Below are 25,987 nucleotides of genomic sequence, written 5' to 3'. Positions count from 1 at the left end.
TGGACAGAGCATAGGTGTTCAGTGAAACAATCTCTCAGTCTGCGTCGGGTCTTGCCAATATATAGAAGGCCACATCGGGAGCACCGGACACAGTATATCACCCCAGCCGACTCACAGGTGAAGTGTCGACTCATCTGGAAGGACTGTCTGGGGCTCTGAATGGTGGTAAGGGAGGAAGTGTAAGGGCATGTGTAGCACTTGTTCCGCTTACAAGGATAAGTGCCAGAAGGGAGATTGGTGGGGAGGGATGGTGGGGGGGGAACAAATGGACAAGGGAGTCACGTAGGGAGCGATCCCTGCGGAAAGTGGGGGGGGGGCGAGGGAAAGATGTGCTTAGTGGTGGGATCCTGTTGGAGGTGGCGGAAGTTATGGAGAATAATATGTTGGACCAGGAGGCTGGTGGGGTGGTAGGTGAGGACCAGGGGAACCCTATTCCTAGTGGGGTAGTGGGAGGATGGAGTGAGAGCAGATGTGCGTGAAATGGGGGAGATGCACCTCCTATCATTTTGGATCTCCCCCTCCCCCTCTCACTTTCAAATCTCTTACTAGCTCTTCTTTCAGTTAGTCCTGACGAAGGGTCTCGGCCCGAGACGCCAACTGTACCTCTTCCTAGAGATGCTGCCTGGCCTGCTGCGTTCACCAGCAACTTTGATGTGTGTGGCTTGAATTTCCAGCATCTGCAGATTTCCTCGTGTTTGTGTTTTTAAATACTGCATAGAAAGTGAGCAAATTCTAAAATATTTTGCTTTGAATGAGCTAACAATTTTAATTTTTAAATTAGCTTTACTTTTTAAATGTTATTTTCTTCCATTTTAATTCTATTAATGCCTTAAATACCCAGAAACATTAAAACAATTACATTTCAAAAAACAATTAAATTTTCTATGGCTTCAAAAGAAAGCAAATCTTGCCCTCATTTTCACCTTATGTTAAAGATTGTCAGTAGTTTTATGGGTTGGGCTGAAGTCTGTACACTAAGCTGTCTACAACCTAATGCACTGAATTCAGGGATGTGGAAAGTCAGTAAGATTAAGCCAGTCCTGCATGATCCAGTCCACCTTAAGCAAGGTTTATAACAGATTGAGAAAACAATGAGAAAAAATGTATAGTTTGACTAAGAGCCAAACAATGTATTACATAACAATTAAGTATATCCAGTCTCCATTTTATTCAAGTAAATGTGAAAATTAATCCACTAGATCAGACCTTCATCATGTCGCCAATTTTCATTTCACTTTTCAGCACTTTAAGTTGTTTTTCTATGTTAACTATATTCGACAGCTATTGAGGAATCATTTAGCTGACTTGGATCGGTCAACCTATCTTTAAAAATGCTAACAGCAAAAAAGATACTAATATTTACCTGTTCCATTTTCATCTTTACGCCGTTTTGATTCTTGTATGTTCTCTCGATCACTATTTGAATGATCCTAAGAAGAAAAGAAACAAAAATTCCTACCTAGAATAACAAAAGGAGGTCATTCAAGAGGGAATTCCTGGCAAAACAAAGCTGCAGAGAACATAGGACATAGAATAGTACTACAAAAGAACAGGCCCTTTGGCACATTTCTGTGATGACCATGATCCAATTTAAATTAATCCCATCTGCCAGATCATCTATATCCCTCCATTCCCTGCCTGTTCATGCACATATCTAAATACTTCTTCCACGTTGCTATTACCTGCTTCTACTACTTTTCCTGGCAGTGTGCTCTAATCATCAACCACACTGTGTAAAAATAACTTTAAACATTCCTCCTCTCAAATTAAAGCTACACCCTTCAATATTTAACATTTCCACCTTCGGACCAAGACTTTGGCTTTCTACCCCTTCTATGCCTCTCATAATTTTATGTATGTCTATCAGATTCCCCCCTCAGCCTCTGACACTCAAATGACAACTTTCCAAGTGTATCCAACCTCTCCATTTTGCTAGTACTCTCCGATTCAAGGAACAAACAGATGAATCTCTTCTACACTCAGTCCAAAGCTCCCACATCCTTCTGTAATGCAATAACCAGAAGAGCACGTAATAGACGAAATGGCCTAACCAAGGTTTTCTACGGGTAAAAACCAGCTTTCTAACTTTTACACTCAACACCTCAACTGATAAAGGGCATAGGCTCTTCTTTAAACCTTCCTATCAATCTTTGTTGCTTCGTCTAGGGATCTATAGACTTGTACCAAAGATCCCTTTGCTAAAATTCATGTATACAATATACACTGCCCAAATTTAAATCATCTTTTCTAGCTCCTCAAAAACTCCATGGCCTCTTGTGAGCAAAGTCTAGGCCAGAACCAAATAGATTCAATCCTCAAGAATCATTTCCAAAAATTTCCCTACAACTGATGCAAGGTTTATCCAGTGATTTCCTTGTTTGTCTTTACTGTTCTTCTTAAACAGAGGAATAATATTGGCTTTCTCCAATCTTCTGAGATCTTACATGTGGCTAAAGAAGAGTAAAAAATCTCAATCAAGGCCCCAATCTTCTCTCAATAACCCAGGATCCCATCAGGCCTGGTCCTATTCACTTTAATGCGCTTCAGGTGACCTAACAGCACCTCCTCCTTGATTTTAACATGCCCTAGAATATAAGCACAACCCTCCCTGATCTCACTATCCTCCATGTCTTTCTCTTTACTGAAAAGATACCTCATTCTCATTCAGTATTTTACCCACTTCCTTTCGCTCAATATATAAATTCCCTTTGTCTGAGTGGGATTACCTTTGTTTTTTATAATGTTTTGAGATTCTTCCTAATCCTATCTGTCAAGGGCAGGTTTAGTGGCCTTGTAGCTCCCCTGATTCTGTTAATGTTCTCTCTTGCTTGCTTGAAAGAAAGAAAGATGGCGCTGGTAACTGGCGACTTTGCGCGTGCTCTCCTGAGCAATCTGCCCTCTCCACTATCCTATACCCGAGAAACCCTTCTAAGCCTCCAATCTAGCAAGGTCAAGATCAACAACACCCTGGCGAAGCTACTGACCCAGCTGGAGACCACCATGCCAGAATTGCTTCTTAAACTCCGGACCGCACCTGGATCCGACCAGCGAGGCCGGAGCTTCCGGAGACCCGCGGTCTGCTACTGTGCCGAAGCCCTTGGAGACGCGGCCCATTCCGACCAGCACCTCTTCAGAGCAGACAACCACACAGAAGTGATGGCGGAAACTTCAAGGTGCCCCAGACGCTTCCCCGGAGCGACCACCGTAAAGTCCCGTTGGTGGCCATCCACAGCTGTCGGAAGTGAGGCCTCAGCCGCTGACCTCGGAAATTGAACCCGAGGCTCTGCAACCGTGACTCGGCTTCAGGATTTGTTTCAGCCAGGAGCCCAGCCATCTGGGATTAAGTGTTGGCTTTGGGGCCCGACCCAATCGACAGCCCGGGCCCCCGGCAGCGGAGCCTCCCCCGTTACCCGGCCCGAGCGTCCGACGACGCAACCCGCCGATCGATCCCTACGGGATGCACCCATCAACCTCAAAGAGCTAACAACAACACACTGGAAACCTGGAAAGATGCACTATTTACCGAGGAAGCGTAGGAAAACAGCTGGGCTGCTGGTCAGATTGAAGCTGAGGGGCTTCGGGGTCCCTGTGTCCACCATCCTACTAGCTAATGTGCTAGCCATAGAGAACAAGGTGGATGATCTTAAAGGGAGACTCACCTACTGCAGGGAGATGCAGAACTGCTGTGTATTCTGTTTCACCAAGACCTGGCTCTCCTCTGCCACCCCCGACTGTGCCATCCGACCGGAGGGATTTTCGATCCATCGGATGGACCGCACGGCGTCTTCAGGCAAGACGAAGGGAGGTGGTGTCTGCCTACTGATCAACACTGCGTGGTGCTCGGACACAGTGGCACTGACAAGCTCCTGCAGCCCGGACCAGGAACACCTGTCGGTGAAGTGTCGTCCCTACTATCTGCCACAGGAATTCACCTTGGTCATACTGACGGCAGTCTACATTCACCCCCAGGCGGACATGGAGTGTGCTCTGAACATACTGTACGCCAACATCACTGAACTCGAGACCAGATATCCGGAGGCTTTGTTCATTACAGCCGGGGACTTTAACCAGGCCAACCGCAGAAAGGTGCTGCCAACGTTATACCAACATGTCTCCTGCCCCACTAGAGGCCTGAATACACTTGACCACTGCTACACAGCAGTCAAGGATGCCTACCGTTCCGTCCCACGACCTCACTTCGTAAAATCCGACCATCAGGCCGTACTCCTCCTCCTGGCTTACAAACAGAAACTGAAGCGGGAGGTCACGGTGTCAAAAGTAGGTCGCGTTGGACGGAGGAAACAGATGAGGTCCTCCGTGACTACTTTGAATCGGTGGACTGGTTAGTATTCAAAGCAGCTAACCTCGATGAGTATGCCTCAGCTGTCATGGACTTTATTTGGAAATGCACGGAGGACTGTGTGTCTCGCAAGACGATCCGGGTATTCCCTAACCGGAAACCTTGGATGAATTTTGAGGTCAAGTCCCTTTTAAAGGCTAGAGCTGCGGCTTTTAGGTCCGGGGATACTAGTCGCTACCCGGAATCCAGGCGTGAACTCCGGAAAGCCATTAAAGGCGCTAAGAGGCAATATCAAGCCAAGTTGAAAGCCCAGGCTATCCAGAGGGATGCCAGTAGACAATGGCAGGGTCTAAATGAGATCATTGGGTGCAAAGAAAAGGCTGGGAATATCAATAACTGTGGCGCTTCTCTTCCTGACGAACTTAACGTATTCTACACAAGATTCGAACAGAAGAGGAGCGTCCCGCTCCCTCTGGATGAACTGGACCTGGTGACATCGAGATTCATCGTCACCGAGGAGGACGTTAGAAGGGCCTTCCTGAAGATAAATCCAAGGAAGGCGATGGGCCCAGATGGCATCCCAGGACGGGTTCTCCGGGCCTGTGCAAGCGAGCTAGCTGCAGTGTTTGCTGACATCTTCAACTGCTCCTTGCTTCAGTCTAAGATCCCCTTGTGGTTTAAGAAGGCAACGATAATCCCAGAGCCGAAGAAGAGCAAGGTGGCATGCCTGAATGACTATTGACCTGTTGCTCTGACATCAATTGCTATGAAGTGCTTCAAGAGATTCGTTATGGCACACATCAACCACCGCCTACCAGTCAACCTCGACGCTTTGCAATTCACCTACCAGAGCAACAGGTTAACGGTAGATGCCACCTCTATGGCCCTACATTTCTCCTTAGAACACCTGGAGAATAAAGACGCAAACATAAGGCTCCTTGTCATTGACTACAGCTCTGCCTTTAATACAATCATTCCAAGTAAACTGATTCCTAAGCTCCAGAACCTGGGCCTTAGCACTCAGATCTGCAGCTGGATCTTCAACTTCCTCACAGACAGGGCCCAGGCTGTAAAAGTAGGGGACAAGCTCTCCCCTACAATCATTCTGAGCACCAGTGCCCCATAAGGCTGTGTACTCAGCCCCCTGCTGTACTCACTGTACACCCATGATTGTGTAGCCAAGTTTCCATCAAACTCAATATATAAATTCGCTGATGACACAATTGTAGGTCATATCTCGGGTAATGATGAGTTTGAGTACAGAGAGGAAATTAAGAACCTGGTGGCATGGTGTGAAGACAATAATCTATCCCTCAACGTCAGCAAGACGAAGGAATTGGTTGTTGACTTCAGAAGGAGTAGCAGACCGCACGACCCAATTTACAACGGTGGTGTGCAAGTGGAACAGGTCAAAAGCTTTAAGTTCTTCGGGGTTAATATCACAAATGACCTGACTTGGTCCAGCCAAGCAGAGTCCACTGCCAAGAAGGCCCACCAGCACCTTCACTTTCTGAGAAAACTAAAGAAATTTGGCCTGTCCCATAAAACCCTCACTAATTTTTATAGATGCACCGTAGAAAGCATTCTTCTAGGGTGCACCACAACCTGGTATGGAAGTTGCCCTGTCCAATACTGAAAGAAGCTGCAGAAGATTGTGAACATGGCGCAGCACATCACACAAACTAATCTTCCGTCCTTGGACTCACTTTACACCGCACGCTGTCGGAGCAGTGCTGCCAGGATAATCAAGGACATGACCCACCCAGCCAACACACTTTTCGTCCCTCTTCCCTCCAGGAGAAGGTTCAGGAGCTTGAAGACTTGTACAGCCAGATTTGGGAACAGCATCTTTCCAACTGTGATAAGACTGCTGAACGGATCCTGACCCGGATCTGGGCCGTACCCTCCAAACATCCGGACCTGCCTCTCGTTTTTTTTGCACTACCTTCCTTGCCATTTTTCTATTTTCTATTTATGATTTATAATTTAAATTTTTAATATTTACTAATTGTTACTATTTTTAAGATTTAATATTTGTAATCCATGGAGCAGGAAGCGCAGAATCAAATATTGCTGTGATGATTGTACGTTCTAGTATCAATTGTTTGGCGACAAAGTATAAAGTATATTCTTCTAACGCCCTGTCCAATTTCAGCTTCTGAAATGTTACACATGCTTCCTTTTTCACTTTGACTAAATTTATAACTTTTCCAACTTTATCTTTCTTCCTTACAGGATCATGATGGTTCTAAATTCTGACCAACTGACTCTGAAATGGCTTCTACAATTCAGATATTGATTACCCAATAACAACAGCTCCCAAGCTACTTTCCTGCCTTATACTGTTGTGATTAGTTTTTCCCCAATTTCCCCTAAGGTTAGGTCTTATCCTTACCCATAACTATTGGAAAACTTTTGAGATATGATTGCTTTTCTTAAAACAGTCACCAGAAAATCTGATCACCTGGCTAGGCTAATTTCTTAATGCAAGGTCTGGTATGGCCCCTTAGTTGGATGGACTTAACAACATTCTGTGTTAGAAAACCCTACAGAATAAACAAAATTTTGCCCCAGCTGAGCCTCAAGCACCCCAGTCAACATTTCTGGAAATTAAACTCATTTGTTGAGAGGTTACATGACTTTTAAAAGTCAAGTCTCATCTTAGTCAAAACGAATGCAAGAAATATATTTATCATCACTCCAAGCTTCTTCCAGTCTTTCAATACAACTCAAGAAATATCAAAAGCAGAAAAAAAACTCTGTTCAACAGGAAACATTCAGATTCATAGTTATAGATGTCACTGGTTTAAAAAAAAACTGCAATGTGCAAAACTGTTTAGTTCTGGTTTAAATCTGCTTTGCTATCAACCGTACCCTCTTGCGCTCTTTTCGTTCTTTATCTTCTTTCTTTTCCCTCTCTCTTGACCGATCTCTTAACTTCTCCACTTCTTTCTTCTCCATTTCTCTTTCTTTACTCTTTGACTGTGTGCCTGTACTATGGTTGGTATGATGTGGGCTATGATGCTGTTAAAAACGATGCAAGGCACATTTATGATGACAATGTCTCAACAGAATTAAATAACATTCCATTAAAGTCAAATAAAACACCCTCCTTAATACAATAAAAATTTCAATGCAGTAATACATTTGCTTGTTAGCTGGCTTCAGGTTCAAAACACAACTGAAAACAAGATGATTTTGTTGAGGTCTTCACCCAAAAGATTTAAAGGAATGTAGAATGAGCATTAGTAGTTCTAAATCACTGAACACAAGTGTAAGAAGCAAGATCATTAAAGATATTGAAGTTGCAAAAGTAATTAAATCATTGAAATAAAAATAAGTAAATATAAAATATCTTTAAGATAAACTAAAATAAAGAAAACATCTTTCATTTCAACTTGTCGGTGAAGGGCAGAAATTTCCATTGCCAATTAGTAGCCACAACTTCCAGAAACACACAAACTTCCAGGGATTAACACTGAGACTCTATGTGCCCCTAATTCAAGGGATTTCACTTTAATTTTGTTTGCACAGGGTACCCCCCAGGTTAAATGATCTGATTCAGGAAAATCCCATTTGATGCAAGTTCTTCCATAGATTCTTAAAGCATTTTCCAGATGTTAATAATGATGTTTTATGGTGTTCGTTAATGATTGGATACAGTATACTATGGGTAGTGTTAGGGAAAATATTCAATAATTGAATTATTCAAGTGCATGTCAAGCAATATGAAATGCACTATTATATTAAATGCACATTTCTGACTTACAGAGAAATCAATATATGTACAGCTCCCAGGAAATGAACTGAGATGTTACCCACGGATTGCCCTGTACTAATTTACATTTGTACATGGATATGGTAAAAAGAGAAACTCAGAATAAAGTTTATTATACAGTGGCGTTAGCCCAAGAAAATTTGTGATTGAACTTAACAATTTTGGTTAAACTGCATTTTAATAGACCATTGTATTCGAAGAGCTTCAACGTAATCTATAGAATGCAGGCAGTTAAAATCAATGGTCATCATAAATTTCAAATGCTAAAATATAGAAAACTCAAAGGTAAATATTGCTTAAGGCTTTCCTTATAAGCATGCTTAGTATGAAGCTGTCCTTGGAAGCAATGTCACAGTATTTTTATATGCTCCATTACACTGGCCATGCAACATCACGTCAAAATACAAAATATACCAAGCATTTTTAGCGTTTCATACATTAAAATACTATATGATCACGGAATTTATGAAAGCTGCCTCAGGTCTGCCCTCTCCACCAGAAAATCAGTTGATTTCCCCTGAACCAATCTAGTGATGGGGAAAACATGTGGTGGAAAAGAGATTAAAGGACTGGAAGACAGTATTGTCTTCATTCAGGGAATGCAATGAAGATTGGGAATTGAACTGAAACCTAACACGGACCACACTTTATCAAAGTTGCTGGTGAACACAGCAGGCCAGGCAGCATCTCTAGGAAGAGGTACAATCGACGTTTCAGGCCGAGACCCTTCGTCAGGACTAACAGGAACTGTAGGATTTCATTTAATAATTCCTTTACAAGTAATCTTCGGATGACCAAAGAGAAACACTCCCTAAGCAAGCACTGAAGAAAGACTAGATTAATAAAACATTTCCTACATTCTTTATTCTCAAAATGTGCCTCATGATCAAAATAAGTTAAAATAAAAATCACTAATGGGGTGATGCTGCATTTAGGTTTATATCTCTTTATGGAGAAAAGAGACCACTATGGCTATATAATGGAACAATGACTGTCTAAGAGATAAATTCACACAGCTTTAAAACACATTTCTGGTTTCAAATTTATGTTTACTTGGAAACTTATTATTATAGTTTCTTTATGGTCAGCCAGTCAACTAGTCAGAAAGAAACAAATCAAAATTTTAGAAAGTTGATATACATTAATCTTCAACAACCCTACAACAAACCCACAATATAATTTATATTAACTTACAAGAATTTATTGAGGAAACAAAAGGCCTCTTTGCAAACGTTCCCCACTGCATACAAATTCCAACAGCAAAAATAACATTTTCATCAGATGTTTTGAGTTTTGGACCTTCAAAAATGGAATCTCAAAAAATATCCAAATAACAATTTAGACAAGGGTATACAAAAATATATGATACAAAAATAAATTTGGATATGAAATACTTTAATTTTTAAGTGGTATTTGAGTAACATTGTAAATATATTGTTTGATTAAGCATTCTTGCTCGTTTAAGTAACGCATTGTGGGTTACTTGTAAAAGTTCATAAATGGCATACATCATCACATGATATGGGCATGCCTCATTTAAACTAAAAACTAAATTAGGCTCGCATTTCGGACTCTCCGTCTTTTCCTTTAAATTAGTTTTATGTTTTGGAGTTACAAAACATAACACGAAGAAAATAAATTTTATTTAAAGCTGAAATGAAATAATGGCTCTGAATGAGATAATGTAAAAATTCATAAGAAAAGAAGATATAGAAGCAGAATTAGGCCATTTGGCCTATCGGGTCTGCTCTGCCATTTCATCGTAGCTGATCCATTTTCCTTTTTGGCCCCCATCTCCTGCCTTCTCCTCGTATCCTTTCATGCCCTGACCAATCAAGAATCTATCAACCTCTGCCTTAAATACAGTGGCATGCAAAAGTTTGGGCACACCTGGTCAAAATTTCTGTTTCTGTGAATAGCTAAGCGAGTAAAAGATGAACTGATTTCCAAAAGAAAGTTAAAGATGACACATTTCTTTAATGTTTAAAGCAAGAAAACTTTTTTATTTCCATCTTTTACAGTTTCAAAATAACAAAAAAGGAAAAGGGCCCGAAGCAAAAGTTTGGGCACCCCACATACCAGTACTTAGCAACATCTCCTTTGGCAAGTATCACAGCTTGTAAATGCTTTCTGTAGTCAGCTAAGAGTTTTCAATTCTTGTTTGGGGGATTTTCACCCATTCTTCCTTGCAAAAGGCTTCTAATTCTGTGAGAATCTTGGGCCATCTTGCATGCACTGCTCTTTTGAGGTCTATCCACAGATTTTTGATGATGTTTAGGTCAGAACTGTGAGGACCATGGCAAAATCTTCAGCTTGCGCCTCTTGAGGTAGTCCATTGTGGATTTTGAGGTGTGTTTAGGTTCATTATCCTGTTGTAGAAGCCATTCTCTTTTCATCTTCGGCTTTTTTACGGAGGGTGTGATGTTTGCTTCCAGAATTTGCTGGTATTTAATTGAATTTTAACTTCATCAGTCCACAGGACTTGTTTCCAAAATGTATCAGGCTTGTTTAGATGTTCCTTTGAACCCTTTGAATAGAACTTTTTGGCTGCAAAGAGCAAAGGTATGCTTGGACAAAAAAGGGTGCAGAATTTCATGAAAGGAACCCCTCTCCAACTGTTAAGCATGGGGGTGGATCGATCATGCTTTGGGCTTGTGTTGCAGCCGGTGGCACGGGGAACATTTACTGGTAGAGGGAAGAATGAATTCAATCCTCTACAACAGGATAATGAACCTAAACACACCTCAAAATCCATAATGGACTACCTCAAGAGGCACAAGCTGAAGATTTTGCTATGGTCCTCACAGTCCCCTGACCTAAACATCATCAAAAATCTGTGGATAGACCTCAAAAAGAGCACTGCATGCAAGACAGCCCAAGATTCTCACAGAACTAGAAGCTTTTTGCAAGGAAGAATGGGCAAAAATCCCCTAAACAAGAATTGAAAGACTCTTAGCTGGCTACAAAAAGCGTTTACAAGCTGTGATACTTGCCAAAGGGGTGTTACTAAGTACTGCCATGCAGGGTGCCCAAACTTTTGCTTCCGGCCCTTTTCCTTTTTTGTTATTTTGAACTGTAAATGGTGGAAATAAAGAAGTTTTCTTGCTTAAAATATTTTAAAAATGTGTCATCTTTAACTTTATGCATTTTTGAAATCAGTTCATCTTTTACTCACTTAGCTATTCAGTCACAGAAATTTTGACCGGGGTGCCCAAACTTTTGCCTGCCACTGTATATCCAATGACTTGACCTTCGCAGCCGCCTGTGACAACAAATTCACCACTCTCTGGCTAAAGGAATTCCTCCTCATCTCCATTCTAAAAGGACGCCCCTTTATTTTGAGGCTGTATCCTCAGGTCCTAGACCCCACCCACCATAGGAAACATCCTGTTCACGTCCACTCTATTGAGGCCTCTCAACATTCGATAGTTTTCAATGAGGTCACCCCTCATTAGTCTAAATTCCAGTCAGCAGCAGCCCAAAGCCATCAAATGTTCCCCATATGACAAGCCTTTCAATCCTGGAATCATTTTTGTGAACCTCCTTTGAACCCACTCCGGCGTCAGCACATCCTCTATTAGATAAGGGGCTGAAAACTGCTCATAATACTCCGTGAGGCCTCACCAGTACTTTATAAAGCCTTCACAGTACATCGTTACTTTTATATTCTAGTCCTCCCAAAGTGAATGCCTTCCTCACCACCGACTCAACCTGCAACTTAACCTTTAGGGAATCCTACATGTCAACTCACAAGTTACTTTGCACCTCAGATTTTTGAATTTTCTCTCCATTTAGGAAACAGTTTTCTTTTATCAAAGTGCATGACCTTGCACTTCCTGACACCATATTCCACCTGCCCATACTCCATTCTTTGCCCATAATCCGAAGCAGTCTAAGTTCTTCCGTAGCCTCTCTACTTGCTCAAAACTACCTGTTCCTACACTTATCTTCGTATCATCCAGATACTTGGCCAGAAAGCCATAACTGTCATCCAGGTTATTGGCATATAATGTAAAAAGAAGAGTCCCAACACAGACCCCTGTGGAACTCCACTAGTCACTAGCAGCCAACTAGAAAAGACTCCCTTTATTCCCACTCTTTGCCTCCTGTCAATCAGTAAATACTTTATTCGTACTAGTATCTTTCCTGTAGAAGCATGGACTCCTTTAAGCAGCTTCATGTGTGGCACCTTGTAAAAGGCCTTCTGAAAATCCAAGTATACAACATCAACCAATTCTCCTTTGTCTATCCTGCTTGTTACTTCCCAAGGCAGCCATGCTGACTACGGCCTATTTTATCATGCGCCTCCAAGTACTCTGAAACTACATCCTTAACTCCAACGTCTTCCCAACCACTGAGGTCAGACTAACTGATCTATAATTTCCTGTCTTTTGCCTCCCTCCCTTCTTGAAGAGTGGAAAATCCTTGCTGAGAAGAAAGTAGGATCAGAAACCTAAGCTATTATTGGAACTCTGAAGAGGATTGAACAGAATGCAAAATAGATTATGCTGTCCAACACAAAGACACCAATCATATTCACCACATTTTAAACAAATGAAATATTGTTACCAAGTACTCAATGGAAAAATCTGAAAATAAAAGGGACAGAAAAAATGTAGTATTTCTTGCATAATGAAAAGCATCAAAATTTGGTTGCACGCAGTTAAAACAGCTCACATGACAGTCTTTCAGGATTATTAACATAATACCCTCACCAAAACCCAATATGTATATCGACACAATTCAAAAAATAGCATGAGCTAGGAGGTAATGGTAAATAAACTAAGTTCATATACTGTATATTCTAAATAACTGAAGATAAACTTGCATGATTCAGCAACATTTAAGCAGAATGCATTAGTTCTGTACTAGTGCTGCCAAAACTGCTTAGATTATTCAAAGTCCAGACACGCAGCAAAATTATGTTTGTGCACAAACGTGCAGTCAATTTATTCCCTTGACAAACTCAAGTGCAATTTCAATATTTCACATCAACTGAAACATTTTCAGCTCAACTACAAAAAGCAAAATCTGGAAATGTTGGATAAATTGAACCTTCCAGTGTTCAATAATACTACTAAGATCTAAAATTATATATTAAAATCTTCAAAATCCAATTCTAAGATTAACTGAAAGAAATTATATGGATTTAACTCCTCTGAATTGGAAATTTTGAACTACTCTGCTGCCCTTTGGCATGACAGTGAAAGGTATAAATTGCTGAAAGCAGAAATTCAGCTGGTTTAATATGTTAACTTCCTTTTCCTTTGCGTTTCTATTACATACTTTAAAACCTTCATTTACCGTTCTTCCAAAGTCTTTAACAGATTTATGACAAGAATTTCAATCCTAGGTTTCATGTAGCTTCAGAAAGGGAGACTCTTTATTCTTACTGTTTCTGATTTGAACGAAAACAGAATCCTCTGCATTGACTTCACAATTATCTTGTCATTCAGTGTGAATATTCAAATTGATTCTGTCATCCAACTTGCAACTATGCTCTTCCTCCAATACATTTCTTCACCTCAAGATAAATATCTTCTGAGCAATCAGATTTGCTACCACCTCGCATGTCTCAATCCACTGCTTTTAAATGACATCAAAAGGTCCACATTCCATTTTCACTCCCAACAAATTGTTGGGTCCTCATCTACTTGCATCTCATTGCACTGAACATAATTATTTATCCATGACTTTTGGTAACATTATAATTTGTTTTTGCTTAAGCAATCTCCCCCTTTCCTTGTGAAACAGATGTATTTGGACTGCTCTAAGCTACATTCTGTTTAATAAATTACTTCATCAATGAATTGTTTTTCTTACTGAAACTACATTAGCTCTATCTATCCAAAAATTACTTATTTGTATCCTTCAAGTCTAGCCCCATCTAGCTGAGGACACCTTTGGCCAAAATGATAATTATTCTAATTACAGTAACGTGAACTGTCCTCAGTTATTCTATGCACCACTTTGTTTCTTTATGCCACTGTTATTTACATATTTCTGATGCAACACTGGCAGAATGCTGCCATGGTTCCCACACCCCTCCTTTCATTGCATAATTATGTAAATTACTTACAAACTAACATTAGTCCTTTTTGGACCAGTTGTTATAGATCCTTCAGTGACATCATGTGCACAAGACCCATTTCTTTTGGAGGCGAAAGACATGCACAATAACATGGATAGCCTAAAACCTTTTCTATTATGCCTAATATTTCAAATTCCATGTTTTAAACAAATACATTGGTCAAGATAATTATTAATGACATACAAAATAAGTTGACATCATTAATAATAGCTAAACTCAACTGGACTATTGGTAAATTAATACCTGGAGGCCCCAGAACTAACTGAAGATCCTCAATTAACAAGGCATACAATATAAGAGCAGGGATGATATGTTGCAACTTTAAAACAGGGTTAGATCATAAACAGAATGCAGAATGGCTTCAATTCTGGTCATGACACAAAAGGACATAATTGCACTGGGGAAGGTGCAGAAGAGATTCACAAGAATATTGCATTGGAATGGAAAATATTAGTTAAGATGTGAGACTGGATAAAGTTGGGTTGTTTTCATTGGATCAGAGGTGACTAAGGTCAGACTAACAGAAGTATGAGACAAAGAAAACAGGGATAGTAAGAAACCTTACCCCATGGCAATCTAAACCCGGGGTTGAAGTTAAAAAGTAAAATGCTTAGAAGGATCAGGGAAGAATTTTTCACCTAAATGTTGGCTGTAACCTGAAATGACCAAAAAGAAGCAGAAGGAACAGGTATGAAGTGTATGAAAAAAGGCACAAAGTCTATGCTAAGACAAGTTTAATCGTAATCAGTGAGTGGTGGAAATATTCTACATGTCAGGCATAATGTGCAGAGAGTGGAAGAGTTAACATTTCAAAATGATGCATGATCAAAACAGGAGATTAAGAGATATAAATAAATAGGTGGAGAGAATAAAGTATAGGTGATATGGTCAAAGTCGACAGAAATTATATGACAAAAGGTGATTGATAGTGTAAAGTGAAGGTTTTCCTTCATTAATTTTAAATAACAATTGTCTTTGCCATTTAAACTTCCACCTTACTGTTCAGTAGTAGAAGTAAAAAGCATTAACAGCCAATATAAAAGGACTGAATAAATTATTAAAATTACCAGATGAAAAGACTGTGAATGCTAACAATCTAAATAAAGCTGAAAATGTTGCATAATTTAAGCTTTTCAATAACGGCAGGTCAAAGGCTGCTATGGTTCTTGGACAAAATAGAAGCTTCACTGTAACAGAGAACTTAAAGTGGAAAAAGATAAAAAGCTGGGTCATACTCGCAAATGGTGGTATTCTACAAACTGGTTATCCAATCTGCGTCTGTTCCCCTCAGTGTAAATATACATCATATGCAATAAATTCACAATACAAATAAAACAGTGATCCACTAGGAAAATATGACTAGAGCCCTAGATGGCAAGATATTGCATGAAAGTGAACCTCAGACTAAAGGTTTGTAGATAACTTGGTGCTCAATTAAGTTAGAACTGGCATTACATCATTATCATCACAAACTCAAATGAAGCCCGAGGCATTTCTCTGGAAATTAAATTTTTTTTAAGTAATCAAATTACTAGAATTATGGAATAGGAATATGAAATCCAGGCATTAACCCATAAATTTATTTGCATGAAATCTTCCATAATAAGGTTCAATGATTTGGGACACCTCTTACAGAAGAAAAACAAATCAAGAAAATGGCTGGGATACCCTTTGTTTGGGACACCACACTGTTAAATTGGGACAGGAGATGGTCAGTCACATGCACTTGTGTAGCTGTTAGTCACTACATTGTGCATAAAGCAAATACTGTGTGTGCTTATATTATATTATGAACTTGGATTGATGGGCGTCGATTCAAAAAGCAGTCATTTTTGATAATTTGTTTTTTTTAAATTGTGCCTAAAAGAAATTTGAGACCCTTGCCATTAAAAGATTTGACATTAGCCATGTTACCCTACTGGACCAAAATAAGAGCCATCTACCTAACACGACTCATCATCAGCTTGAAGAGGTAAATGAAGTGCTGAAAAGTACAATTGCACGTTTAATATATACCATCAATAAGACAAACTGAATAAGAATGGGCATTACACAGGGGACAACAGGGAACATCCCAAAAGCAAAATCATGAGTTAAGGATCCAGATGTTGAAGAGGCCCTCAATCAATGGTCTTTCACTCTAATTAGACAACGTGTGCGTGTCAGTAGACCAATGTTAAAATACACAGAGTAGCGAGCTAAGAAGCTAGGTCACAAAGATTTTAAAGCAACAGACGGTTTGTTGTCTTGATGGAAACGTAGGTACCACATTAAACTCAAGAAAGCACACATTGAGAAAGATGCTTTAAGTGCAGAAGCATGGATACCTGCAAAACTACCCGACTTGCTTCAAAAATTTTGTGCAGATGATACCTACAACACTGATGAAATGGGCTTTTTTTTTTTATATTGTGCCATGCCCAACAGTTCCCTTGGCTAGAAAAACACAACTCTATCAGGTTCAAAGAAAGCAATGGATCAGTTTACTGTGTTGTGTTGTTCAAATATGTCAGGAACTGATAAAAAAAATTTGTTAGTTATCGGGAAAAGTGTTAAACTCTGGTGCTTTAAGGGGCCAAGAATAGATAGTTTACGAATTGATGATTATACCAGCGTACACTTGATGAATGGAAGCGTAAGGAGATTGTACATTCTCCCAGTGACCGCTTGGTAGGTTCACTGATCATTGTAAATTGTCCTGTGATTAGGTTAGGGCTAAATCGGGGTTGCTGGGCTGCACTGTTTTCCACGCTAACCTGACAATTGCTGATATTGGCATAAGCCTATTTTAGTGCTTTTAAATGTCTCTGATAATTAGAGACATTTAACACCTTGTAGCTGATTCAATAATAAATAAATTTGGATATATGTTAAGCAATGGTTAACAAATAACAAACAGACAGAAAAATAAACAAAAATACTAAGCTAAACTTAATTTTAGTAACAGAAATCAGCAACCACATTGAAATGAATTAGACTGGGTTACATTCAGCAGTTTTGGCTGGTGTAATCCTGGGAGTTTGAAGATGATCAAATGCAGTAAGTAACTGGCCCTAACTTTGTTAATTACCTAATGCCATTATGCTTCCTATGGAACCAACAGCAGAAGAAAGAGTTAGTGCATTCTATAATACCAATGTAATACAAGTCCAGAACGTGCTCACACACTTACTGCAGTAGCCGAGCCCCTTCGTCAGGACTAACTGAAGGAAGAGATTTGAAGATTGATTTTTGACTTTCAAATCTCTTATTAGCTCTTCCTTCAGTTAGTCCTGACGAAGGGTCTCGGCCCAAAACATCGACTGTACCTCTTCCTAGAGATGCTGCCTGGCCTGCTGCGTTCACCAGCAACTTTGATGTGTGTTGCTTGAATTTCCAGCATCTGCAGAATTCCTCGTGTTTACTATGAATCCATCACCTGGACATCTGTCCAATGCAGTAAGTCACAATTCTTTTAAAGGATCAAATAAAAGGTTTTTTTTTCAACTGTATAGTATTCCAATGATCTTCTGGTCTTACTGCTTGAAGACCTTGAGCAGTTGTATGCAGTAAACAAGTAATCATTTTGTTATTGAAATCCAACAAAGAGAAAGTTAGAAAAAATTATACCAAGCTGATAATGATGTATTATTCCAATATTAATCCCAAGCTTCAAGCAAATAGTCAAATAACTATGAAATTATAGAATAGATAAATAAACAAAAATCTGCAGTGAATGTCCAAAAAATTGCAAAAGCTGAATATTTAAAACTAAAACTGAAAAGAATGAAACACTCAGCAAGTTAGGCCACTTCTGTAGGAGAAACAAGGTCTGATGGTGGATTTCTAACTATTAATGTTGACTATTTCTCTTCCGACAGATATAACATGATTGCTAAGCAGTTCCATCTTTTTTCTGCTTTTGTTCTCAAAATCAGTAATGATTACAAACATAAGCTGAAATGCTGCTTACATCCCACAATCCTTCTATGTAACCAGTAACACAGGTAAGTTGAAGGGTTACGGATAAATGAGTCAGAATAAAACTGATAACAATTCATCACATAAAATAATGCACTTCAGGACTAATTTGCCTCAGCCATACAAATACAAACATATTGAAGTTACTTTGCTACCAAATAAAAAAGTTACAAAATAATGACATATAATGGAAAATATTTCAGATTGTTCTCCTTCAGATGAACTGGTGAAAAAGATTCATTTATAGGTTTTACTCATCCATAAGTTTCCAATAAAGTCATCAATTACATTTATGAATAATCAAGGAGATTTCCAATAATATATCAGCAATGAATCAACAAGACTTCCAAATGAATATTGTTTTGAAAAGTGATGGCAGCTCAGTTAAGAACACTAACAGTAACCAAAATAGATGAATTTTACTCAAAAAGTTCTGCTTATCTTACCAACAATCCCATTCAATCACTATTCATGGGAAGCCGAATTTTAACAAACCACTCAGGGGTATTTGCCATGGCCAATGTTCACAAAGGTTTGTGTGTGCTTTAAATTCTAATTCAAGCTAACAAGCAAATGTACTTCAACAGAATAATAATTAGATTAACTAAACCACAGTGATGTCTTAATCAATCTCAATATTTTACACTATGATAGCAAAGCATCTCAATTTGCAAGTGAAGCAAATATTCTGAATCAAAAATATTTTCCCAAAATACATCAACAATTAAAATGGTAAAAAAAAGTACACCTATCTTTCCTTTTTTAAAAATACTGGAATAGAAAGATATCCAGAAAGGTTTTGACTCAATTTTAAATACAAATAATATGTAAGTAGTTAATAAGATGAAATTACAATTAAACACAACTTAACAGTTTTGACTCTTTAAACCCCAAGCTTGAGATTTTGATACTGAATGCCTGGTTATTATGGTGCTCCATTTTAGAGGTGTCACCAGTCCCATAGAAATCCACCAGAATATCTTGACAGGCAAGTGTAAATTCAAACACTACTGGCAAGTAATTTCATTGAGGATAAAGCTACTTTACGTCAGGTGTATTGTTCTGACAATCCACGCTCACGCGGAAACTGAAAGTTAGCATTCCGAATCAAAACCATGCTGGTGTTTGTTCTCAAGCTCAGCCCACTTGTGATATCTGAAGTATATCAGACTGTTAACCAGGCAAATCCAAATTTTCTGCTTTGCACATCATGTTAAATAAATCAACATATAAGCAGGAGATATTGGCTCCTTAACAGCTGGTAAAAAAGCAAAGCGTTAAAAAAAAACAATTAACAAAATTGGGTCAAAGCATTTCTGGAATACAAGTATATATTTATAAGTGACAATGTTTGTGAAACCACAGTCAATAAGACGACTGCAAAAGTTCACCTATAAAAGCTGTCTAAATAAGGCTCAAGTGTCAAACCTTTGCTGATGATTCTTTGTGATCACCGAGACCATCCTGTAGGAATGAATGGAGATGACAGATGAGCTGCAGCGCTTCTCAGAAACCAGAGGACTTTGGGATGCAAGGTGGTGACCACTCTAATGTCTTGCTTGACATGCAGTTACACCTTTAGGAACTAGGCTTTAGGAATTGTTAATGCTTACTGAACAGGATAATAACAGTAATACATTTGAAATCTATGTTCCAGGAAACAATTTACTGTGATAAAAATGATTTCTCGAACTTATTTAGATATATTATTTAAATCTGTCTGATGCTGCTGTCATTCATAATTGTAGTCTATATATTAAATTTACAACTAAGCATTAATTTACTAGATACAAAATAAAACTCCCTGAATATATTACTTAATACTTAATATAAAATGTTACTATTAAAAAATATACATTAACAAATATCAATTAAATCTTTAAATGTGATGTTATAGAATACTGTTTTCTGTATGAGTAGACTAAGTGAACAATTAAATTCAATGCTAAAAGTGTTAATCTTGTAAAGAGGTGCAGCTCAACAAACCACAATGGGCTCTTTAACCTCCCTTCCAGTGCACTGCATCCAGGAATTGGCACATACTCCTCCAAGTTTCAACCCACAGCAAACTCAAGGATTCGTGGGGGGTTCATCTACATTAAAATAAATACAGCAAACGGTGCAAGGAAGCATCTGCCCTGATTCTTCTATTAGGACACACCCACGTTTCGTGCTGCGTAGTACACCATCGGCCCTCTTGGCTGGAAGGTGGGCTTGGCTGCCATATTTGCATTTTCCTAAGGCAGGATTCAAAAGGCTGGCACACCCAAGGGAAAACAACCCCATGAAGGGAAGAGACTAACAACAGCTGCACGCTGTCAGAATTTACACAACTACAGCAGATCAGATCACCAAGGAGGTATTAAAGACTTTAATGGAATTCCCTCCATTACTTCCTTCCCAGAAGGCACGAATTGGTAGTATGCTCATCAGCGGGCCTGATGAATCCAGAGGTATCCGGTTATTCTGAACAACTCCAACATTCTTCAGTGCTGAAACGCTCTTCACTCTCAGCGCTGACACCTTGTTGCGACTCCAGCTTGAAGCTATTTTGCTTGTAGCATTATTGCACTTCAAAAACTGACCACTTAATACAATTTGAGGCACTTTGAAGAAAAACTTTCTTGGATTTTCCTCTTACTATTTACAATTTTCGCTAGGTCCTTGAAGCCTTTTTTTTTTATATAAAATTTGCTTACAAAATAGTCCAATAAAGAAAATGAATGCATTTTCTATTTAAAAGAAACCTCCAGAGGCTCCATTTTGCACCTTGTATCACTTGAAGGAAGACGATTATTTCCAGAATACCGGCATTCCAAACAGGACAGCCTAATACTGACGGTGCCTTCCTTAGGCTATACTAACCTTTACTGTAGTGGAATGTGATGGTGAGGAGTGGGAATCGAGCTTGCGCCGTTTTTGTTCTGTAATATAAAAATGATTACATGGTCTAGTAGATTGCGGTAAATTGCAAATTTAAAAAGAAAAATCAAAACAAAAATTTTCTTTAGAACCAAGTAATACAGAATATAATTAATAATACTATCATTAACAAAGAACATACAGATCATGATCTTTCTCCTTATATTAAGAAAACAGAGAAAGAATGGAAAGCGAATAAAAAAAAAATACAATGCTTCCTAAAATGGTGGAATCATTTACAAAAAAAAATGAAATAAAAATGATATTACACAATGTAGTTCCCCAAATTGTGCTCTACTTAAATTTCAAATAGCTTAAGGTGAACATCTAAATAGAGAGGAGGACTTAATAGACTTGATGAGGAAGCATGACATAGAAATTAACACATGCAATTTATTGCAAAGAAGATGCAGTAAGGACCAAAATGCAACATTTTCATGGAGATGCAGGAAAAAAGAAGAAATGGAGCTGTACCTATTGAAATCTTTGCAAACTTAAGAACAACCTGGGATTACTATTAAAGTTGCAAGATCTATGGATTCATAAAGAACAAAAGAGTTCAAAAGGAATAAATTTCTGCTAAATCTATCCCAAAAAATGGCAAGGTCCCAGACTGATTGTTAGATTCAAAACAGTACTGTAAGTAGTTCATGGTCTTAGCAGGTGTATAGAAGACATACTGAAGTAATGCCAAAGACAGAGGAGTTCTGTTGGACGGAGAGACCAAAGGCGGCTAAAGAGATTTAACAGTGATATTCAAAATTGTAATGAATCATGGCATAAATAAGGAGAAAGAGGCTTCTAAAGACATTGAGGGTGAGTAACCAGAGGGAAGGGATTTGAGGCAATCACAAAGATGAGATTTCTTGTCTGAACATGTGTGTTTGGTTTCCACACAATAATTCCACATGTTAAATTATATATCAAATTCCACATATATCAAATTTAGAACTTAATGTTTTCCAAACAGTATCATAGTTCTATGCTTATGCACTTTAAATAATATTTATGGCTTACCTTTGGCTAACCCAAAGTAAAACTCAATTAGCTGAAGATGAGAAAAAATTTTTTTACATTCCAGGAAAAATAAAGCAAAACAAATTTGGTCATGTTTCAATAATGTATGAAATAAAAATATATTGTGTTCAAACTTCTTAAACTATAGCCATGTTTAAACTGTCAAGAGGAAAAAAAAGAACAAAGCTGTCAAATTTTGGCAACACACATAAAAGTTGCTGGTGAACGCAGCAGGCCAGGCAGCATCTGTAGGAAGAGGTGCAGTCGACGTTTCAGGCCGAGACCCTTCGTCAGGACTAACTGAAGGAAGAGTAAGTAAAGGATTTGAAAATTGGAGGGGGAGGGGAAGATCCAAAATGATAGGAGAAGACAGGAGGGGGAGGGATAGAGCCAAGAGCTGCACAGGTGATAGGCAAAAAGGGATACGAGAGGATTATGGGACAGGAGGTCCGGGAAGAAAGACAAGGGGGGGGGAACCCAGAGGATGGGCAAGAGGTATATTCAGAGGGACAGAGGGAGAAAAAGGAGAGTGAGAGAAAGAATGTGTGCATAAAAATAAGTAACAGATGGGGTATGAGGGGAAGGTGGGGCCTTAGCAGAAGTTAGAGAAGTCGATGTTCATGCCATCAGGTTGGAGGCTACCCAGACGGAATATAAGGTGTTGTTCCTCCAACCTGAGTGTGGCTTCATCTTTACAGTAGAGGAGGCCGTGGACAGACATGTCAGAATGGGAATGGGATGTGGCTCTTGGCTCTATCCCTCCCCCTCCTGTCTTCTCCTATCATTTTGGATCTTCCCCTCCCCCTCCAACTTTCAAATCCCTTACTCACTCTTCCTTCAGTTAGTCCTGACATAGGGACTTGGCCTGAAACGTCGACTGCACCTCTTCCTACAGATGCTGCCTGGCCTGCTGCGTTCACCAGCAACTTTTATGTGTGTTGCTTGAATTTCCAGCATCTGCAGAATTCCTGTTGTTTGCTGTCAAATTTTGGTTTGGTTTCAATCAATGAAGGACTATTAAGGGAGCCATTAACAGAAACATGAATGCCTCCTGATTACGACCATTTACTTATTTCAAATAAGTGATAAAGCTTTTAATTAACTTGCATTTGACATGCAAGTAATTAGTTATTAAATTGCACAAGAGTGATAAAGCTTCCATGTGGCAGTTCCTCCAGTGGGGGAACTCATTATGAAACCTTGCAAAGCTAAAGAAGCAACAAAGAACTTTGCCCCTTAGTGTTGCCCATGATAAAACCATAGAGAGGAAGTGTTGGAGGGACAGTATTCAAGATGTAATGATGAAAAGAGACAGAGAGAGAAAGTGTAAAATTATCAAAGAGCAGACCCCCAACCAACATTCATCCCTTTGGCTACCACCATTGGGTAGGTAATATATTTTCTGTTGATCCGGTTGCATGCTTGACTGCTTTACAATTGTAATTACACTGACAATGTTCTTAAGTGCCTGAGAAGCTTTAGAACATTGCAAGATAAAAACTAAAATTAAAATTATTATTTTTTTAAATTTAGAAGCCATTGAGGCAGGAACTATTGCAACACTTAAGAGGCATTTAGATCTGAACTGAACTGAATATGCTGCACTGGTTTGGTATTTTATATTCTGTGTTTTTCCACCCCTTTTTTTGCCATTTGCATGATTTGTTCTTTTTTTGCATGTTGGGTGGTTTGACGTTTTTCTTTGAACAGGTTCCATGGTTTTCTTTCATTGTTTCATGGCTGTCTGGGAAGACGAATCTCAGGGTTGTATACAGCATACATACTTTGATAAATAAATGCAGTTTGAATCGGTGAGGGTAAGGGGCTTGGAACAGGCAATTGGGAATAGGGGTGAATGCTGCAGTCAGTATGGACCAAATGGGCCAAGTAACCTGTTTCCATGCTGTATTTCCCTATGATTCTACTGTTCTACGAGTTAGAATGTGCCAACTTCTGAATGACCTGCTTCTGATTTTATGTCATTCCTTACTATTCCTTTTGTATTTTCAACTGCTTCAAGCAAATGGAAAAACTGATTTTCATCTCATAATTTGTTTTCAATTAACAAATAAATCTCTGCTCATGAACAATTTGAAATAGCTTCCAAATCATTAAACACAACTCTGAAAATTTTCATAGACCCATTGGTGTAATTACTGGAGAAAAACTTTGGCAAAGTATGCTTGTTCCTTTTTTAAATGCCTACTTTGTTGGTTGAAATGGGATTAAATAATTTATATCTTCAAGTTCTTCTCATAAAAAAGAAAATGAAACAGAATATATTGTCTTACTATCTTACCCCTATCAGTTTCTGAAGATTCGGATCGTGGAACTGGGGACTTCAAGGACCCAGCAGAGGCCGATTTTTCTCCTTTAGTGCCTGTGTGACTTTCTTTGGATTTGGCTTCCTTTAGTGCATCTCTCTCCTTGGATTGCTCCTTTTCTTTCTCCTTTTCCGAGTGTGATTTTGCTTCAGCACTGCTTGATGTCAACCTGGATTTGTCTTCTTTTGCTGTCTTCTCATCCTTCCTGATCTTCTCTTTCTCTTTGTCTGCTTTTGGTGTTTTTTCCTTGGTCTCGCGTATTTTTTCATCTTTATTCATTCGTTCTTCTTTTGATTTCTCCTTTACTTCTTTAGCTGTTGCTTTAGCCTCTGGAGGAACAGCTGGGGTTGCCTTATCTTTTTTATCCTTGTCTTTTTCCTTCCCACTTTTTTCTTTCTCTTCCTTCTCTTTTGTAACTTTGTTGCTGGAAAAGAATATGAAGCCCAAAATGTTTTATTTTATATGTAGGATGAGAACATATGCAGAATCATATGACTCGCGTTCTAAGTAAATCACATTTCAAGGTATGCTACTATTCACAGAGAGCACTGTATAATACAAACTTACTATAGAGACAAAATATATTTTAACAAAAGTCCAATGCCAGTAAAGATACTCAAATTTCCTAGCATTAGGAAAAGGCAAACATATTTTTACAAGCTTTTGTCAGCATCGTCAAGTGATGCTGATGGATGGGTCTTGCTAATACACTAAATTATATGAGAAGTTATTCATAAAGTTAAGTAGTTGTTGAATTTTGCCAATTAATTTTCAAATGCGCTTATAACTTGAGGACCATAGCCCATGACTTCAATATCAAACCTGGAAATGGCTTATTATACTATCGTCTTTCATAGCCAAAGACACAAGAAGTATCCTCCTCTCTGTTTGGTCTTATATACAAAACAAATTAGTAAAGTGGGCAGCTCTAGAAGCCATCCTGGACAATATCACCCCTTAGCCAACAGGGAATTTACCAGTTCAAATGGCATTCATTTTCAATGTAATTCACAAATGTTATAAAGAATAACTGTATTTGAGGGTCAACAGCAATTCACTTAAAACAAATCATGACTGATTATTTTGAATTTTGCAATAACTAAGGTTAATGAAGGAATGCAGTAGATGATGCTGACATGGATTTTCAAAAGGAGTTATATAAAGTTGCACACAAAAAGCCAGCAAACAGAATTCAGACCAATGAAATTAAAGGGTCAGCAGCAACACAGATAAAACATTAGCTAAAAGACTGAAGCAAGATCACATAAACTGGTATTTTCATACTTTTAGCCAGACTGCTGAAGTATACCCGATCGAGATCCATTCTGCCACCATGGTTTTTTCAACATAAGTTAATTGGTTTGGATGTGGAGAGTTTCCAGATTTGTAGCTGACATCAAGTTTGTAAGTGTGATAGATCTTGTAGTGTCTTACTATCCATTTCAAAATAACATGTATGGACTAATACAAGATGATATTTACTAACTGAAATAGAACATTAAGGCAAAAAGAACAAGGAAAGGCACCAAAGATTAAATGGCACAGTTCTAAATGTGTAAAATTTATAATATTTTGAAACAGTGAGGATTGATTGT

General features: G+C 38.8%; 1 protein-coding gene across 1 annotated transcript in view; it reads right to left on the bottom strand.

The window, feature by feature from the left end:
• Positions 1–25,987, bottom strand: part of thoc2 (THO complex 2) — a 173,035-nt gene that overhangs the window by 11,844 nt on the left and 135,204 nt on the right. Inside the window, exons 31-35 of the mRNA XM_072270839.1 lie at positions 24,368–24,816; positions 20,995–21,053; positions 19,558–19,593; positions 7,175–7,324; positions 1,364–1,430 (exon numbers count right to left, since the gene is read on the bottom strand). Coding sequence (XP_072126940.1) covers positions 1,364–1,430; positions 7,175–7,324; positions 19,558–19,593; positions 20,995–21,053; positions 24,368–24,816 — 761 coding nt within the window. The remainder of the gene's footprint in view (positions 1–1,363; positions 1,431–7,174; positions 7,325–19,557; positions 19,594–20,994; positions 21,054–24,367; positions 24,817–25,987) is intronic.

This window comes from Mobula birostris, chromosome 10 (assembly GCF_030028105.1).
Source record: "Mobula birostris isolate sMobBir1 chromosome 10, sMobBir1.hap1, whole genome shotgun sequence".
In the NCBI taxonomy this organism is placed as follows: Eukaryota; Metazoa; Chordata; class Chondrichthyes; order Myliobatiformes; family Myliobatidae; genus Mobula; species Mobula birostris.
Note: the sequence above shows the minus strand (reverse complement) of the source record. Positions and strands in the feature narration are given on the sequence as shown.